Source organism: Sphaeramia orbicularis, chromosome 17 (genome assembly GCF_902148855.1).
Source record: "Sphaeramia orbicularis chromosome 17, fSphaOr1.1, whole genome shotgun sequence".
Classification (NCBI taxonomy): Eukaryota; Metazoa; Chordata; class Actinopteri; order Kurtiformes; family Apogonidae; genus Sphaeramia; species Sphaeramia orbicularis.
The window spans coordinates 22,580,851-22,601,475 of record NC_043973.1 but is presented as its reverse complement, the minus strand read 5'-3'; the positions used below and the strand labels follow the sequence as shown (position 1 = coordinate 22,601,475).

At 37.8% G+C, this 20,625-nt stretch overlaps 1 protein-coding gene across 2 annotated transcripts in view; it reads left to right on the top strand.

The window, feature by feature from the left end:
• Nucleotides 1-20,625, top strand: part of gpc1b (glypican 1b) — a 127,160-nt gene that overhangs the window by 46,320 nt on the left and 60,215 nt on the right. For both annotated transcript variants that reach the window (XM_030161331.1, XM_030161332.1), the window contains exon 3: nucleotides 19,861-20,019. In XM_030161331.1, coding sequence (XP_030017191.1) covers nucleotides 19,861-20,019 — 159 coding nt within the window. The remainder of the gene's footprint in view (nucleotides 1-19,860; nucleotides 20,020-20,625) is intronic.

Here is a 20,625-nt window from a genome sequence, read left to right as displayed (position 1 = left end):
CCATTGTTGAAAATAGCTTAATGTAACCTGGAAATGGACTAAAATGAACAACACTGTCTGCTTTTTTTCTCACAGCGATGACAGAGGGTCATTTATAGTTGCCAGTAAATATGCACAGCTGTGTGCAATGACAACACACAGCCGAGAATACATGATTCAGTCATTACAGGGTCTGTGTTTCCATAATTAACACACCATGATATCTTAGTTTGAGCATTTTTCATGTTCATTTTTATACCTGCAGCACATTACCAATCTTGTCTTTATATGTTAAAACTACTGTATGCACCACTCACTCACATATAAAGCACTCATCTACAACAAGATTTATAACAAAATCTTCCTCAGAGCCATTCGGTGAGCAATAAGTGGCATCCAAATGTTATGCCCCACTAAATGCATATCATAAATCAAATGTTGGAAAGCTACTGGCATAACATAACAACTTAAACATATGTCTGGATGGACCGCTGCCAGGCTTTTTACATCAACCTTTAGATCTAAATCTAAACATGGCTCAAAGTCACCGTCACCAGCTAAACTAAATACTTTACCTCATAATTTCTTGTACACCACAAACTTCCTAAAGGTCAGGTGACTCAGCTTCCTAAAAATTGCCTGTTTTTTCCCCAACAAGTGGAGACACAGCTGGGGGTTGTGGTTCTCGAGTCATTATCTTTAAATGGTCAAGACCCACGCTTCCTTGCCTGTGTGACATCAGAGATGGTGGCCTACATAGAACAATGATTTGGTGGCCTGGATTCTGAAATGAGCTACTGTGGCGAATGGTGCTCTGTGCTGTTTCATGGAGTGTCATTGCGGTTTGCTGAGAGAACAGGCTTTTTGTAGGCGAGGGGAGGGGGGAGCGCAGACCACAGACTCTGTTAGCATCTTCATCTTTGTCTCAACACATTTCATTTGTGTTGGTCATCAAGTCTTATTATACAGTCTTATAAAGTCTTATACAGTCTATTCACCTCTCTACAGCGTTGTGCAAGTTACTTCTGAACTGTAATGCATTACATATTACTTGCTACTGTTATTTAAAAGTAATTCCTTACCTTACAATATTACTGTTTCAGAATTGTAATGCATTACATGACTCTATTACTTTTGAGTTAAATACAGATTGTCATCATAAATGGTAAATGTGCAGTTGAAACCCCCCCCTCGAAATACATGTGGAGGGATAGCTCAGTAATTAATGATGTGGTCTACAATGTTTGAATCCCACCAGGAATGTTTGCATTTTTTCCAACATTTTACAAGTTCAAACAGGGGGCGTGGCACCAAGGATGTTGGTAGATAAATCTACAACTGATAAAGAATTCTAACTAGTCATAGAAATGTTAGCTTACCTTGTCATTGCTGATCACAGATCATGCTAATGTTAACTAGCTTCTTGAAAGTAGCATACGTCCATGTGGCCAATGTACTGTCTTCTGCCATCTTCACCCATCAGCTGAACACCAACAGGAAATAGAACTTTCCAGCAGCATTTTTGATTCTTTAAAACAGTGGTTCCCAACCTTTTTTTGGCTCGTGACTCCATTTTAACATCACAAATTTCTGGCGACCCCAGACATTCAAAACAGAGACTTTTAATTAATTTGTTTTTGATCATGTAATCGTTTGCTATACTATGTTGCCAACCATTAATTTTAGACAACATTTAGCCTATATAATGTGTATTATTCATTTTCTGAATGAATAATACACAGAAATTTCAGAAAATTAATTCAAAAAATGAATCAGAAAATGAATGTATATTATTATGGATGGAGGCAGAAAAGCCAGGTGTAGATTACTGCGCAAAGTGAGAATTTTATTTTCCTTGGTCAGGATATGTACAGTCAGTCCAGCTTGGATTTCCAAGGCTGACAATTAATACTGAACAAACAATAACTCAAACTATGAATTATGAAAGAGCTGCAGCATCTGAAACCGACCACAATAAACATTTGACAGATAAACAGTACCACAGTGCTTCAGTTTCAGCTTCAGAGTTTGTCATGTCTTTTATGGATTGTGATTGTCTCTCTCAACTCACCATATATTTTTATTAGTAAGTTTTTATTTTTATCAATTACTAAAAATTTCAGATGACCCCATTTGAATTCCATTTGAATTTTTTTTATTTTATTTGCGCAATTAAAGTGTGTTGTAACACAAGCGCTATTGAACATGTACTAAGTAAAATATTACTGAAAATTGATTAATAATGCCTTACACTACTGTGTTACAGCAAAAAGTAATCTGTTACTGTAATGCATTACTTTTGTAACGCATCACTCCCAACACTGCCTCTCTAGTTGTTTCTTTGTTGGGATGTCAACCTACCAACCTGTCAGTCTATTCAAATCTATCTGATCTTCATGTCTTGCTGCGTCTTTGCCATGTGACTTTCATGTTCCTGTTCGTCCTTTACTCACTCTGCCTGGCTGTAAGTTAACCGTGTCTGTCTGTCTGTCTGTTGTCAAGACTTTTGACTGACTCACAGTGACTAAGAGGGGCCTGAAGTGTTAGCTTGTCCTGACCTGACTTCAAAATAGACAGATTGGCACGCACACCATGCACACACAGCATCGCCAAAACAGGGCTTTCCTTGTACAGCGTTAGTTCCCATGTCAGACCTTCTTTCAGATCAGGCGTTTGATATGACTCACTGGTTATGAGGCTCAGTGATCATTTGAGAACAATCGCCGAAGCCCTCAGCCATCGCCATAATGCATCTGATTGTCAGTTAACAGGAACACACACAGCTCTGTCATTTAAAATTAAACTCTGACTACTTGGTTGAAATCCATAAGCATGGGGAGTCTGCACAGAAGCACATGTACACTCAAAACAGACGCACTTGAAAATAAATAGCGCAATTGAATTCCCATCAAGTGCATTATGCCACTAAATGACAGCTGATGATACTACTTATCTTGATTTATATTAAGTAGACAAATGACATCAAATAATAGAGATAAGATATATTCCCCGAGGTAAAGATTGTTGTCTAGTCTCGGTCATAAATAAAACATGCCAGTGTTTGAGGATCTGGGCAAGTGTGGATCTGCTCTTTGGAAGCCCAGATTCCCTGGCCAGATTCCCAGCCAGAGGCAAAGGAAGGAAAGGAAGGATGGGGTGTAAGGGGGGGGGATGAGTGAACCAAGGAGAGGACTGAGACTGAAGCTTGTCTGTGCTTTGATGTGATGACTGAGGCAGTGAACGTCATATTTCTTCCAAGCATTGATCTATAATCAAATCACCCAGTAGTTATTACTTATTATTAAGGATTAAAGTGATCTGATTGAGGATTTGACAACCTTTCTGTTTGCCTTTGAAAATCGTTGAAGGGGAGTGGCACGGGGTGTGTGCTTGTGGGCTTAAAGTTGATGATTGATGACTTTCTCTGAAGCCTTTTGTGCCCTGGCTGCCTAGGAAAAAGACCAGATTAAATAGCTGAGTTACAGTATAGACTTCCATCATATGCGTCATTTTAAAAATGGGTTTCTGTTCCATCCAGTGAAAGAATAAACTGGTCATTTGCTGTTTGGAGTAAAAGCTGGAATCATCAAATGGCACTGGCAGCCAATGGAAATGCAAGAAATCTAAGTACTTTTACTATTAAGTAGTGCTGTCAAATCAGATTAATTACAGGGTTTCTATGGATTAATTTTGATTAATCACGATTAAATATCATTCATTTTTAATCTATATTAATCGTGTTTCATTATACATGGGCAAACATACTCAAGAAAGAAGGGAATATATATGCACTTAATGTGTTTATTAAACACCTTCAACAGTTTCAACAAAACAACTTGAAACAACTGTTCTGTCTTGGGTTTTTTGTCCTCATATTTCCATCCAGAGGGCCAACGTGCTGTTTAGCGTCTTCTGTCTTTATTGGTTGGTTCTGCTGCCTGTCACTACCAGATCAACTGCCCATGTGTTCATGCGCGACCGTAACTCTACTTGGACAAACTACCCGAAATGCGTTTGCAGAGACGTTCACAGTCATTGTGTGCTACAGATGGGTTAATTGCTTTAAATTTTTCATCGGATTAATCGTGATGATGGATTAATCTGCATTAACGTGTGTAAGAGCCAAAACATGATGATTAATAGGAATTAATGTTTATAAGTTTATTTGTGTGAAGTTGCAAATTTCTGATTTTCTTTGTTGCTATTTAATGCACCATCACTGTGTATGTCTGTCTTCTGACCTCTCTGCAGTGAGAAAAAAGTGAGTTTACAGAGCTTATGAGTATATAGCTTGTAGCATACCCCCCCGAATGAAGAATGACGCTTTACTGGGGATTTTTCTTGATTTAATAGCATTAAATTCTTAAATCAACCGTAAAAGCTTGTGCCTCTTCAGAGGGGCAGCGAACACAAAAAACGTTGTTTTGTCCTTGCGACATCAAAACAGGAAGTTACCTTTCAAAATAAAAGTCCACGATGTCCAAACCGGAAGCTACCTTTTACGTAGCCAAAACACAAACAATGCACCAAAAAGCAACCACAGAAGTGAATTCAACAATTATGCTTAGAGTTATTTACATAGTTTTTTCTACCATCTGACACGATGTAAATGAGCCTTTTTTGTTTTAATAAATTTTGGAATGGATTACAGTCTTGTTATTTGCGTCATACGTGATTTTTTTTTTGGAAACAAACGGAAGATCAATACAACGTGCTAATTTTGACAGCCCTACTATTAAGTTTTCTTTCTCCTTTCTTTTCTTTCAACTTTTTGTTTGTGTTCCATCTTCATTGGTGCATCTCTGGTTGCTGTGTGAAGACTTATTCACTTTGCTCTGTCTTTTCTTTCATCAACCCAGCTATTTTATGTGTTCACCTTCCCATTTTTCTCCTGCGTAAAGCCCTCTCAGCTGCATCACCCACCGCCCTCTGTGGCTATGTCTCTGACTCAGTCCTGGCTGAATGTGTTCTTGTGCTTGTTGCTTTGACAGGCCCTGACAACAGCAGGTCAGCTTCTATCTGTCAGCCTCTCCACCTCTGAGCTGCACAAAGCAGAGGAGAACCGGCTTCTTTGTTTGTTCTTTCACCATCAGGAGACAGTCCTGCCACAAAGGGAAACTTGCAAGTGGATAGAAGTCAAACCGTGAGCTCACACATGCAGTACGCAGCCTGCAGAAAGGTGCTTGGTGTTCTGTCTGAGCTCTACTTTTGGACGCCTGTTTAATCCCAATTAATGATTTGGCATTTGCTCGTGAACGTATGAAACAGTGGCGATTTCTCATAGACTGCAAGGGAAGCCTCCCCTAAAATTACAAAAATTAAATGGTCAAATACTGTATGTACGGTTGTGTTGACATTTCATTGACTACAAATGTGTTAGAACACATTCATTTCACAGGCGAGTTCATTCAGAATCAGCTTTATCACAAATCAACGGACTCGATGTTGTTCACTTCTCATACATTTCCGTTGCGCTGTTTTCTCATTCGATCTCTGCTCAGTGCATTTGCCCGTATACACCTGGCGTCCATGCACTTCTATGGGACTTCATTGAACAGTTTTTTTCATTGCCTCAAAACTGAACGGTAATTGGATAAATGCTACGATGTTGTTCCACCCCCCAGACACTCGGCATCTCTGGGGTGAATGGGGCTGTGGGCGGAGCTCGGCTGGGCCGGACGCCAGGCTTCCATGTGCTGATTGGAGGATCCCGTTTGATTGACAGCTATTTTGAGATCTACTCCTTCACTTGACAGAGTTCAGTTTAATACCGTCGCACATTCTGCTGTGAAATCAAGAGAGAATCCACTACGAAATTACTTGTTCATGTCTTGCACTGTAAATAAAACACACTCATTGTACTTCCTTGTTTCAATTTAACATAATTTCAACGTTTTCTTCTTTACTTGGTACGATAAGGTCACTGACCATTTTCTGAAAAAGGAACAGAGGGCTGAATTTATGTTTAAATAACTTGACTTTTTTTTTTTTTGATGTAAGCCGACAACGAGCTTCCGCTGTCTGAAAGACGAGCAGCCGCAACTGGTATGAAAACAAAAAAAAGTTTTCCACATTTTTAGTTATTTGCCACATGCTTCCTTCTTTTTACTCCCCTCTGTGGCTCTGATGTGACCACATTAATTTCTATTTCAATTCATTTTCACCATAAAAATATAATGAAACAAAACAACGGAGTCTCTACAAATACACTCTTCAGATCCTTTTTCTTCCATTTCTGTTCAAACAATTTGCCTTTCTAACTCAACTGCCTTACAAGAATGTCAAAGCAGGCAGACTTACACGTTCCTTGTAAAAACCGCCTGTTATTTTTCCCCTTCCGTCTTATCTCAAAGACTTTTCACCAACCTTCCATACCTGAGTGCGTGCAGTTTCATACACGGCAAAAACGTCAGTCAGCTTCTAGTGACAGGATGTACCATCTGTGTCAACTGTTGATGCTTCCTGTCAAAGACCTTTGCTATATCATCAGCGGAAAACAAACCCACATACGCAGGCCAAAACAACACACACATTCTTCCAGACACAGAAATGAGGTCAGTTCTCTGTAGCCTATAGTTACTGCTTTTATTTTGAGGCTACCTACGATACAGTATGTCGAAGATATGGTTTGGAAACACGTCAACAGGATTACTTTCTTCAAGATAACTTTTTCACTGTCTTCTTCCACTCCCTTTCTCCCTTATTTTGAACACATACAGAGATTTACTAAGTAAGTCAACACTCAGACAAGTTCAAGTTAAGACATGTCTGAGAAGGGTGGGTTTTGGAGTGTAACTAGGACACTGTGTGTCTGTGCTGTCTGTATATTGTTGGATGTGTTATTCTTGGTAGTTCTGCGTAAATTCCCAGCGCATTCACCTGCATTCCAGGTTAGTTCAGTTTAATCTCACTCAATAGACAAAGTGAAAAAAGACATGTGAGGATGGATGAAGAATGGTGGTGACGTTGAAGAGGGCAGGACGTGGTTGGGCAAGTTGACAGGCTGGTTTAGATACAGGTAGGTACAAACACAATATCAACCTAAAAGAGAAAAAAAACAAACAATTTAAACAGGGAGCTGCGGGTATTCAGCAAACCAAAGGTGCTCATGGAGAGTTCATGAACAATTGGAAAAGACAAAAATCTAGGCACTCACTTGGTTAGAAAATTAAAAAGCCTATATTTCATAAGGGCCTGTAGATTAATTCATAGAGGCTGGAGTAAAAAACACACCAGCATGTGTTGGTTTGCTCCTTCTTCAGCATCAGTGACAACTCAACATCAGCCTATTTGACGGTACTGTGACTGTACCTGTTAACCCTATAACGCCAAACGTATCATATTTGATACATGTGTTTTGAAGCCCTCTACATGATCAGTCTGATATTTTTTTCTTGAAAACCCTGATGTATACAATTAGATACATGCAATATTTTTTTATTTTATTTATTTATTTAACCTTTATTTATCCAGACAATATATATGTGTATATATATATATATATATATATATATATATATATATATATATATATATACTGAACAAAAATATAAACGCACCACTTTTGTTTTTGCTCCCATTTTTCATGAGCTGAACTCAAAGATCTAAAACTTTTTCTGTGTACACACAAGGTTTATTTCTCTCAAATATTGTTCACAAATCTGTCTAAATTTGTGTTAGTGAACACTTCTTCTTTGCTGAGATAATCCATCCACCTCACAGGTGTGGCATATCAAGATGCTGATTAGACAGCATGATTTTTGCACAGGTGTGCCTTAGGCTGGCCACAATAAAAGGCCACTCCAAAATGTGCAGTTTTATCACACAGCACAATACCACAGATGTCACAAGTTTTGAGGGAATATGCAATTGGCATGCTGACTTCAGGAATCTCCACCAGAGCTTTTGCCTGTGAATTGAATGTTCATTTCTCTGCCATAAGCCATCTCCAAAGCTGTTTCAGAGAATTCATGAAGAAGACTGTGCGAGGAAAATGGTGGTCACACCAAATACTGACTGGTTTTCTGACCCCCCTGGACCACCCAATACAGTAAAACTGCACATTTTGGAGTGGCCTTTTATTGTGGCCAGCCTAAGTCAAACCTGTGCAATAATCCTGCTGTCTAATCAGCATCTTGATATGCCACACCTGTGAGGTGGATGGATTATCTCAGCAAAGGACAAAGGAGAAGTGCTCACTAACACAGATTTAGACAAATTTATGAACAATATTTGAGAGAAATAGGCCTTTTGTGTACATAGAAAAAGTTTTAGATCTTTGAGTTCAGCTCATGAAAAATGGGAGCAAAAACAAAAGTGGTGCGTTTATATTTTTGTTCAGTATATATATCTATATCTATATATATATATCTATATATATCTATATCTATATCTATATATATATATATATATATATATATATATTTTTTTTTTTTTTTTTTTTTTTTAGTTTTACAAGGTAATACAGAACACAAACTTACCACTTCTATACTTGATAACCATATACATGTTTCCCCACCCATATATACATCCACACCATGAAAAAAAAAAAACAAAAAAACCCACATATACATACATATACACACACACACATATATATATATATATACATACATACATATACGCAATTACCAATGTTCACAAAAAAAAGAGAAAGAAGGAAAAAAAAGAAGAAACAAAGAAAAAATAATGATAATAATAAAGCATCTGTATATACACTCACACCTAAAATTTACATCAACACATATATATACATAATAACAGTGCACACACGATTAAATTATGTATACATATCTACAAATACATACAGATACAAACTTACACTCTATACCTCATCCCCCTCCTTTTTTTTTTTTTTTGCATAAGAGAGACAGACTTAGAAGTCTATGATGTTCCATGGCCCTTTCAGTGACACTACAAGATTGTCATTAATGAGGAAGGAGGCAGAACTTTGCCAGTTTTGAAAAGGAATTATCAATTTGTTAAGACATGTTTGTGTTAAATTACATTTTTGTTTGTTCAAAAATAATAATATTTGAGCATTGAGACCAGATGTATCAAATATGATACAAAATTGAAACTCATATATGGAAATTCAATATTTGGGAAAAAAAAAAAAAAAAAAAAAAAAAAAGGTTGTTTAGAAGGACCAATAAAGGCTCTAGTTTCAAAGAACTAGAATTTTCTGTCAATGATTTGATGATTCAGGTTTTGCAGGGTTAAGTGAATGTGACCGGCCACTGCCATCTTTTAATGCAGCTGCACCAGTTACCCACTGTTCGGTTATTCACTCACCAGTGGGATTTTTGTGTTTGTGCAGGACAGTGTGAAGGGAGAAGGCAGAGAAAGAAGGAGCAGAGCAAAAAGCCAATGTGGTTGTGTGAATTTGTGCACATGTCATTCTGTACCTGTCTTATCAGAGCGGGCAGTCAAGCATGTTTCTCAGGGCTACAGCAAATTAATTACAAAACCTGTTGTAATCCATCATGTTCCTTATAAATCATTGCTCCCATTAGAACGCTGCAGCTAGATTGGATTCTGCAGATTCTTTTAGACCCAAAGCAAATGTCGCTGATGGGACTGCGGGGACTCAACATTCCCTCCGTGGGTTTCTTTCCACTTAAGTTGCTGCCCTCATAAAAACTCCAAACTGAAGTTGTGTTTAGTTTATCTGACTTGCTTGCCCAGTCATGTTCACTCTCTCTATGCTCTCTGAAACAGTTGTTTTGCAGTTACATAAATTTTGTTAACATTTGTAACATTAGAAATCTCTATCACTAATCCATTTGATCTGTAAACAATGACACTATCACGGCTGTGTTGAAAGTTTAAATATTCCAGCATCTGGTTCACATCTGTTTCCATGGGAGATGATATAAACGATCAGGGAAAAACAAGGACATAACCCGTGATGATTTTATTCATTTTTAGTTTTCACTGCCCCGAGGTGATGCTTTTATCTTTTACATGCATGTAATAAGGCATGTTACATCTTCTAAAGGTTAATTTAATAGCAGTATTACTTCAGAGATGAAACATTAAAATGTTTTGGAGCAGATCCATAAAAAGAGGCGGCTCTTAGAATAGTTTTCTAACATTATGGGTTAGGGTGTGTTGTTGAATTGCAGGTTTGGACAGCCTTGGCGGAGGTATGACTTGAGTATCAACACCCCATAAGGCCCCTTTTTATGGCTCCAAAAATGAATGGGTTCATCCGTAGTTTATGCCTTATACCAGGGGTGTCAAACTCATTTTAGTTCAGGGGCCACATTCAGCCTAATATGATATGAAGTGGGCCGGACCACTAAAATAATCTGAATAATAGGATAAGAACTTTTGAGTGAAAAAAGTAAATTCTATAACAGAAATATTTACATCTGCGAATTGTACTTGAACATAACATGAACAAATATGAACAACCTGAAAATTCTTTAGTAAAATAAGTGCAATGTTAACCATGTTACACCTTAGTTTATCATTTATACACATGAATCACAACTTGGAGATCACAGTGGATCTACAAATACACAAAACATTAAATAACAGGCAGAATATTATTAACATTCCACATACTTCTCATAGGACATTTCAGATATTCACATTTTTTGTAAAAGGGCAAGTCTGTAAATGTAAACATTTTTGTGTAATTTTACTTTTTTTTACACTAAAACAAAGACACAAATTTACAGTTTTCATTATTTCTAGGTTATTATGATTAGGGCTGTGTATTGGCAAGAATCTTCCCATACGATACAAATCACAATACTAGGATCACAATACAATATATCACAATGTATCATGATACTGTTAAAAAGGCAATTTTTTGTTTGTTTGTTCACATTCTATTAGTTCATAACTAACATCGTATCATTATTTTTGTACAATCCCAACAAAGGAACTAACATCTGCCTCTCAGACAGAAAAAAAATGCTTTTAGGATGCTTCAAATAACCATTATTTAATAAAACAGTGTTAAATAATAAGAAATAAGATATAAACAATAAAAAAAAAAAAAAAAGAAAAGAAAAAAAAAAGGCACCTCCGCCATATCTACATTTGAATAAATACCTAAAAATATCAATACAGTACTTTTAGGAGTAGTAGTAGTAGTAGTAGCAGTTTATTTGGAGCACATAGAATCATCAAATAACAAAGAATCATACAACATGGTCAAAACAAATAAATAAATACAATTTTGTTGCGCTCGAAAAGGAGTGGGAAGAAGTATAACTTATTGACTCCCACCCCCTTTTTACAAACTAATAATCAAACTAGATCTGCTTCCTTTGCTTTGTTAACACACATTTTCCTCTGTATATATTTACAATGACACAAAACATCCATAAAAAACATTCATATACACTTTTTTAGTCACCTCATACACAATCAGATTTGCATAGTCAACCATTTTTAATATAAACTATAATACTTATATGCACTTTAAATATTTACTGCAAACACAGTGATCAATAAATATCTTCTTATCGTGATAACCAATTAACTACAATAATATCTTATTTTATGCGTACTTCTATAATGTTCTATGTTTTGTTATTATAGTGGATTTATGCATCCTTTTAAATGCACAGATTGAAGAATAATATCAATACAGTATTGTGAAATGAAATATCCCGATATATTGCAGAACCGATATTTTCTAACACCCCTAATTCTGGTAGTATTTTACTGGTCTGATCCATTTTAGACGAACTAACCTAAAATAATTTTAACATCCTTGCTTGTTAATATCTTAGTGTAATTATTGCATCTCACAAATTCATCCCAAGGGCCGGACTGAAACCCTTTGGCGGCCGGATTTGGCCCCGGGCTACATGTTTGACACCTGTGCCCTATACCCTTCCGCTAAGTTTCATGAAATTGATTTAGAAGGTTTGATATTATCCTGCTGACAGAAACAAAAAAATAATCATACAAATAAAGAAACATTAAACATAAAAAAGGAAAATGTCGGTTGTTGCAAGTCTATAACGATAAAACTGATGCATTAAATGTGTTTCCTTTTCCACCAGTTGTTGGTCCCAAACGGTTATCGAATATGATATCTGTGCGTTATCTTGCCCTGTTTCATCTATTAACCTCATTTCTCTCTGACCCAATTGTTAACTCAGGAGAACCAGAGTTAAAGCTAATCTCTCCCAGAGTTATTCATCTGGGTAATCTATACTGAACTCCCTCCTGCCCACATCATTAGATTATCACATTATCCACTGAGATGTTCTTTCTTTCCTGTAGTTAAAACAAGTAGTTGCTCAAACTTTTCCCAGGTCATTGATTTGCGTCTTAAAGTATTATCAAGAGGCATGAAGAGTCTGTCATGGATATTTCTTGGGATATCTCGAAATTATAAATAAATAAAGGTCTAGTTGTCTATTCAGCCAGCAGTTCAAGCAGTCAGTGTGGGATAGAAAAGGGTACTGTGGTAGATCAGCTGGTCTCAGTAGTAATGTGTTATTAATGTGTTGTGTGGCCGCCACCTCGTCTGGCTCGATGGAAGCTATTTATGTGACTTTCTGCTTGGCTCACATTACCACACTGTTGAGTGTCTAGGGTCTAGGTTAAAGCTTGGGTCGCCTGTGTGTCGTTCTGGGGTGTGTGAAAGTTAGCAGACAAACATACTTGCACGGCGGTTGCAGTTTGTCAGAGACTACGCCGTTTGAGCATTTGTCTGGTCGGTATGTGCAGTGTGTACAGTTGTTGGATCAGAGATGTAGCCAAATAGCCCTGTTGGTTTTCATCTGTTTAACCTTAATCCAATGTTCAAGTGTGCATGAGGGTGTGTGTGCATGTGTGTGATTCCTGGTGTTCTATGGGTGTTTTCCTTGGCACTGGCAATAATCCATCGAGCTGTGGACACACATGCACACATTCTCACCAGCGATGGGATTAGGTTGCTAATCTCTCAAATCCCACAGAATGTGTGCATGTACACACACACACACACACACACAGACACACACACACACAATGGACACTTAGTGTATACAGTGTAATAACTATGCGTGAAGCAAAGGTATTAATGCAATCAAATAAAAGAAATAAAGCGCAGACCTCCGCCAAGGCAGATCAGTGCCCCCCCCACCCCACCCCATCCCCACCGATCACCACCAAAATTTAATCATTTGTTCCTTGTGCCAGTATCAACATTTCCTGAAATTTTCATCCAAATCCGTTTATAACTTTTTAAGTTATCTTGCACACTGACAGACAGACAGACAGACAAACCAACGCCAGCAAAAACACAACCTCCTTGGCGGAAGTAAAAAACTAGAAAAGCAGTCAAAGAGTGCATACCTCCACCAAGGCAGATCAGCCCCCCACCCCCCCACCCCGATCACCACCAAAATGTAATCATTTGTTCCCTGTGTGCCAGTATCAACATTTCCTGAAAATTTCATCCAAATCCTTCCATAACTTTTTGAGTTATCTTGTTAACAGACAGACAAACAAACAAAAAATCCATCCACCCCCACCCCACCCCCCGATCACCACCAATTTTTTTTTTTTTTGTTTCATATTTTTATTGATTTACATACAAGAAAACAAAAGGTACATGCCAACATCATGGCACACTGATGTCAACATTAAGCAGGTTTGTAAACACCATTACTTTCAGATTTGCATATTGTTTTTAGTAACAAATAACAATGAAACCTGACAAACAATACAACTAGAAGCACTCGGAGAGCGTAGACCTCCACCAAGGCTGATCAGTGGCCCCCCCCGTGGGCCCCCCCCACGCCAAGGAGGTTATGTTTTTGCCAGGGTTTGTTTGTCTGTCTGTTTGTCTGTCCGTTAGTGTGCAACATAACTCAAAAAGTTATGGACAGATTTTGATGAAATTTTCTGGTCTGAGCCCCCCCCCCGTGGGTCCCCCCACCCCCGATCACCACCAAAATTTAATAATTTCTTCCTTATCCCATTTCCAACAAACCCTGAAAATTTCATCCAAATCTGTCCATAACTTTTTGAGTTATTTTGCACACTAACGGACAGACAAACAAACAAACAGACAGACAAACAAACAAACCCTGGCAAAAACATAACCTCCTTGGCGGAGGTAATGAGAGGAATACTAAGACATTGTCTGGATAAAATAATTAAACTTGTGACATAAACATAAGAAAATAAATAAATAAGTAAGTAATAAAGAAAGAGGAAAAAAAAAAAAGGGGGGGGAGGGGGAAGGGAATTACATTGTCTCAAAAAAATCCATAAACGCTTGCCATTTATTATAGAATTTGTTCAAGTTTCCTCGCTTCGAATATCTAATTTTCTCTACTTTTAAAAAAGACATTACCTCATTAATCCATTGTGTACTGGAAGGGGCTATTGTAGATTTCCAGTTAAAGAGGAGGTGGCGTTTAGCAATCAGGGAGGTAAAAGCTATTACTTCTAACTCTTTTTCAGAGTATTGGGTATACTCATCCGGGAGACCAAAAATAGCAATGTGTGGTGAAATGTCAATAGTTTTTGAAAATACCTTGGACATGGTGTTGAAATAAATTAACTAAAAATTTGTCAGGTGTTGGACAAGAAAAAAACATGTGTGTGAGATTGCAGGGTCAGTCACAGATATCTACTGTATTTAGGAAAATTTGAGCCAGCCTTGTCTTTGAATACTGACATCTAAATACAACTTTGAACTGTATCAAGGTTAAACGGGCACAAATAGATGTTTTATGAATGACCTTCAATGCAGATTCCTACCAATGTTCCTCAAAAACAAGACCAAATTCACGCTCCCGAGTTTCTTTTGTATTGGAGGTTAAATAACCATTGTATGACTGAATAGTGTTATAAATTTTCGAAATTAAAGACCTATGTAAAGGATTAAGTTGCAAAAATTCACTCTAAGGTTGTACAGGTGGAAGACAGGGGAAGTTGGAGAACCACCAAAATTTTATAATTTGTTCCTTATGCCAGTATCAACATTTCCTGAAAATTTCATCCAAATCTTTCCATAACTTTTTGAGCTCTCTTGCTGGCAGACAAACAAACAAACAGACAAACAAACCCCGATGAAAACATAAACTCTGTCGTTTCTTGGCGGAGGTAAAAAGTTTCATATCAATATATGTATTCTTAAGTCTGTATTACCACTCATCATATTCTTTGACAATGTCTCTCAGAAGTTCTGATCTTTACCATAAAAATTAATAATGCAAGTATTAATTTTTATGGTTAGGATTTGAACAGTTTGAGTACGTTTGGGAAAACTACTAAGACATGGTTTATGTAGAAAAATGTCTGCAAAAATGTGATTTTAAAAAAACATTCAGTGTTTTTAGCAATATTTACAGGGTGGGGAAGCAAAATTTACAATGAACATTTAGTTGTTTTTTCTCAGCAGGCACTACGTCAATTGTTTTGAAACCAAACATATATTGATGTCATAATCATACCTAACACTATTATCCATACCTTTTCAGAAACTTTTGCCCATATGAGTAATCAGGAAAGCAAACGTCAAAGAGTGTGTGATTTGCTGAATGCACTCGTCACACCAAAGGAGATTTCAAAAATAGTTGGAGTGTCCATAAAGACTGTTTATAATGGAAAGAAGAGAATGACTATGAGCAAAACTATTACGAGAAAGTCTGGAAGATACTATTAAAGAAGAATGGGAGAAGCTGTCACCCGAATATTTGAGGAACACTTGCGCAAGTTTCAGGAAACGTGTGAAGGCAGTTATTGAGAAAGAAGGAGGACACATAGAATAAAAACATTTTCTATTATGTCAATTTTCTTGTGGCAAATAAATTCTCATGACTTTCAATAAACTAATTGGTCATACACTGTCTTTCAATCCCTGCCTCAAAATATTGTAAATTTTGCTTCCCCACCCTGTATACCAACCAGGAGTCTTTTCCTAACCCTAACCAAAACACTTTTACCATCTCAACCTGAAACACTGATCACTGAACACCCACAGGAGATAAAGATGTGAACTTGTTTCAGGAGTTTGTTTCAACCACCCTCCACCTCCTGCCTATTATGGCAAAGCCAAAAGGCACCACACAAATTCTGTTGAAATAATATATATCAGCAGTTTGTAGAAAAGTGTAGTTTTCTAGTGTCTGGATTGTTCAGTTTGTGTAACAACTGAAATGATGGGACTGTTAACCCCTGAAGACCTCAAACTAGTTTTATCATCATTTATTTTATTACTACTTTCTGCATTTTTCAGTTAAAATGAAGTATCTTCCTACATCTAATTAACTTATCATGTAGATGTTCATAAATCATGACACTGGACGAGGAGATCACAAACCTGCAACAATGATAGTGACATGACTGGACACGATCTGGTTTTGACTTTTGCTGTGCACAGACTCCCAGACAAATGATGGAGCCGTGGTGGCTTTGAGTCCTTCTCAATTTCCTGTTGGTCTCTCTTTTCTCTGTTTCCCACCATCTCTAAAAGCCTTTGAATGCCACTCTCCCTCTGCTTTATCACAGCACACACGACCTTATTCTGCCCTTCCAGATTGCTATTTAATAGGAGCTTTCCTCCCTGGTGAACAGTGATAAGCTAATGGTTAGGGAATTGCTCGCAGTTTAGTTGTCCTGTTTGTCAAAAGAAAAGGGGAAGAAGCTACTGTTTCATGGTTGATTGTTACAGTTTAAATAAACTGTGAGTTTTTCTAATTTTAGGTAGGGTGGGTCGGTTAATCTTGACATTTTAGGAGAGGCCAGATGATTGGCGTCCTACGTCTGTGCTGATTGGGTTCACAGAAGGTGGTTGATTAATACACAATACTTAGTCTGGCGTTTTACACCTGGAACAGATCATCCAGCAGAGTGTATTTCACTGATGTGTGGCTTTGTTTCACTTCTGCACATTGCTATCAGCTTAAAATCTGTAATTCACCATCTTGTTGTGGGACATGAGCTGTGGTAATAGTGTTGTTATGACCACATTTTTCAACTTTATCATGCATTCCATGAAGTTTATTCAGACCGCTGTAATAATTTGGGAACAATAGAGACAGGAAATGGCAGGAGCAGACTGGAAATTGGTTAATGTGAGACTAAATCTCTAATGTAAGGAGGGGTCTTGCGGTATGTAATGAAAACATATTTCTTGTGCTATCTCTAAGAGAAAATGGGATGTGTCTAGTATTGTAAACACAGAAAATTGGACGTCTCAAACATTAGCATTACCATGCACTCTGTTGTGGCCCTTTAGATGCTTCAGTTGGAGCCTCTTACTAACACAGCCCTTTTCCAGATTGAGCTGTCCTCCTCCACTGATTACTCTAGTATCCTCTGGCTGTGAGACTCACAGTGTGTGTGTGTGTGTGCGTATGTGTGTATGTGTGCATGTCGGTGTGTGTGAAGAGACATAGAGGGAGGGAGAAAAAGAAAGAGCATAAGTGTTAAAGCAGGGGAGTCATGTCTGGTTGTTAAGGATACATTTCCTCTCCACTTTGATCCGGTGTTTCTTACTGTTGCTTTCGCCCAAACAGATATACACACATTCACGCACGCACATACACATTCTCCAGTTTACTGAGTCAAATGGCAGAGTCTGCTCTGTTCGTAACATTAGCTGACTATTAGTCAAGCCAACTGGAAATGTAAAGCTTTGTTAAAGGTGACCTTTACCGCTGCACAGCAGATGTGTATCCAGGAAAGTGAGTGTGTGTTTTAACTTCTATGTCTATGTGTGTCTACTTTGCAGATTTTGTGTGTTTACTAAAAATCATTAAGTTTTTTTTTTTTTTTGTTTTGACAAAAATGCATGCTATGATGAGATAGTTCTTGGCTGGCTGCATCTGGAAGCTTCACACCTCCTACTATCCACGTGCATCTGTCAGTGTGTGGTGTGTATAAGTGTGCCTTCTTGTTTTTGCACAGATGTCCTTCAAATGGCAGGCAGTGAGCAGATTGCACTGGAAGACATGGCCACAGGCCCATAATACCTGCATGCACATAAACACAAACACTAAAGCCAGCCCAGGCATTTAAATGGCTGTTCCAGAGGCTGACAGATTGCAGCTGACCCCTGATAGTGCTGCTTACTATTCCCCCATCAATCTTTCTCTCCTGCTCCACTACTTCCATGATACCCTGCTTCCTTTTCTTTTCAGTCTTCTTCTTTCTTTTGTCACTATATTTTACCTTCAACTGACACACACTCAGTGCGTCCTCCCCCTTGCTGTGTGGGTGTGAATACCACCATGACCAGTGAGAGGCTGCTGAAAGACGCACAGTGTCACCTTCTCCAGTCCTGGCAGCTTGTCCTCCACTTTGGTGTCGAAGAGGAAAATTGCCTTTAATTACACCACTTTAAAGTTGGCCTGTTCAGACACTTAAAGGACAGTTAAAGAAACTTGTTTGACACATAATCAGTGAAATGCATGCATACTTGTCTACACACATTGACTGTAGAAGAGAGCTTACATCGCAGAGCGGGGACAGTGATTAACTCAGGCTATGACTACAGTAAATAAAGGTGAAATGTCTCCTGAAATAAAGGACGACAGGATCAATCTTATTGATAACAGCGTGGTGCCTATAGACTTACCCTGAGCTGAAGCTCTGCAGATGCATGATAATAACAGCCGAAGGGATGTTAAATAATTACTCCTGTGCCTGTGTGTTTTTATATGTTGTGTTAAAGTCAGCGATGTGATCAGGTGTTTTAATAAACCATATCAAAACAATATTAAAATGCACTAGGTGCTAAGCTGTAAAGGTCAGACAGATATATATACACACTTAATATTAGAATTTGATGTGCTACTGTGCCTTATTCACAGTTTTTACACAAATGACACAGTATGTACTTTTGTATCTTCTCCATTTACAAAATATCAAATAATCCTACTTTTTTTTTCTTCTGAAATATAAAACCTGCAAAATAAACCCTCTCAAATATTATTCATCTTATTATATTATATTGGATAATAAATGGTCAAGGACACCTCATAGAAAACTGCTGCCTTAGTTTACTTTATCATATTCTGCTGTGCATGTGATATTATAATTGTTTATAACATTGTTTGCATGTGGTGTAAATTTATTTTATGTATTTGTTCATGTGTGTTCTTGTGTAGGAGTATGAAGTATGTCCGGAATAACATGATGCTTATATTCTTGATTCTCCCATAGAAAAAACAATGTTATGAATTATACATTTTCAGCTCTCTTCACCTCTCTTAGTCACCCATCGGATTTTTTTATTTTCTATCTTTATTTTATTTTATTTTTTGTTTTCTACGCGCATCGATATGGATGACGCACTTTGCATCTTACATAATTTGTCTGCTTGAGTGGAGTTTTACCCAACTTTAACGTCCCTTATTTTTACATATTTTTTATACATACTGTCTATATATATATATATATATATATATATATATATATATATACTGTGTGAGTATTTGTGTGTATATGTGTCCATGAGGTTGCAGTTACTTTCTGTTCTGGTTTTCTAAACTTTGTGATTCTTTGTGTGTATGTGTGCACATGTTTACAAATGCATGTGCAGGCATGCATGTCAGGAGTACTCATTAAAATTGTATGGGAGCTGATGCTGTACTCCTGCTCCACTGCTCCAGTTGTCACAAAGTTCCCTCATCTTGCCAGGTAATCAGGCGGGAAACGGCCCGTCCAGCTCTACTCACAAAAGAGGGGGTTTAAGGCTGTAAAAATAACCACTGACACTAATTCTGTCAAATATGCCCATGGTCACTGTTGAGTATTTTATGCAGCGGATCTCCACGACTGCTTATCTCAGTTTCATTTTGGGTGCTAACTCTATGCTTCATTTCTTGCTTTTCTTCACCCCTTCCCCACTTTCCCTCTCTCTCTTTTTCCAACTCTACATCTTTTCTCCACCCATACCTGTTCTAGGAGAGCACCTGCGCATCTGTCCCCAGGGTTACACCTGCTGTACCAGTGACATGGAGGACAACCTGGCCATACTGAGCCGCAGGGAGATGGAGGGCCTGCTAAAAGAGGCCGGACGGGCGTTACAGACCTCACTCACTGGCCAGTACAAGGCATTCGATGGTGAGTTTGTGTCTTGGATACGTCTACAAGTTACAATGAGAAGAAGGAAAAACATGGAATTATCCTGTGAAGATTATTTCTAGTTTTTAGGCAGTAATCAGACTGGACAACACTGGACAAAACACTATCTGAAAACACCAAGTCTGTTGAAAAAGACACTAAAAGGAAGTGGAATAGATGTTAATGCCAAAGTCATCTAGTTATGCTAACCCTTAGGGGTCCACAGTCATGGCCCCCGTGACTCAATCACATGACATTTTCAAAACGTCATAGTGTCAGAAGTCTGTCATGTAGACCACTGGGAATAATTGCATTTGAAAGTGTGGACTTGAAACACTCTCTCACTTTTTATTTGATGTTGATAGAGCAAATACAACCGGAGATATGACGGTTTGAACTTGGAGCAAACAAACGTGAATAAAAGTATAAAAATGAGGTGGGGGGAGGTTATATTTCTGACTGTATCTGATAGAATCTATAATAGAATATAGTCTATGATAGGAAAATTCTGTAATACAGGCTGAGACAAAAGATGGAGTCACTGGATTCTGGAATCAGAAGATTTTACTTGCAAGGAGTCAAGTACATACAGCGAGATGCAGCAGT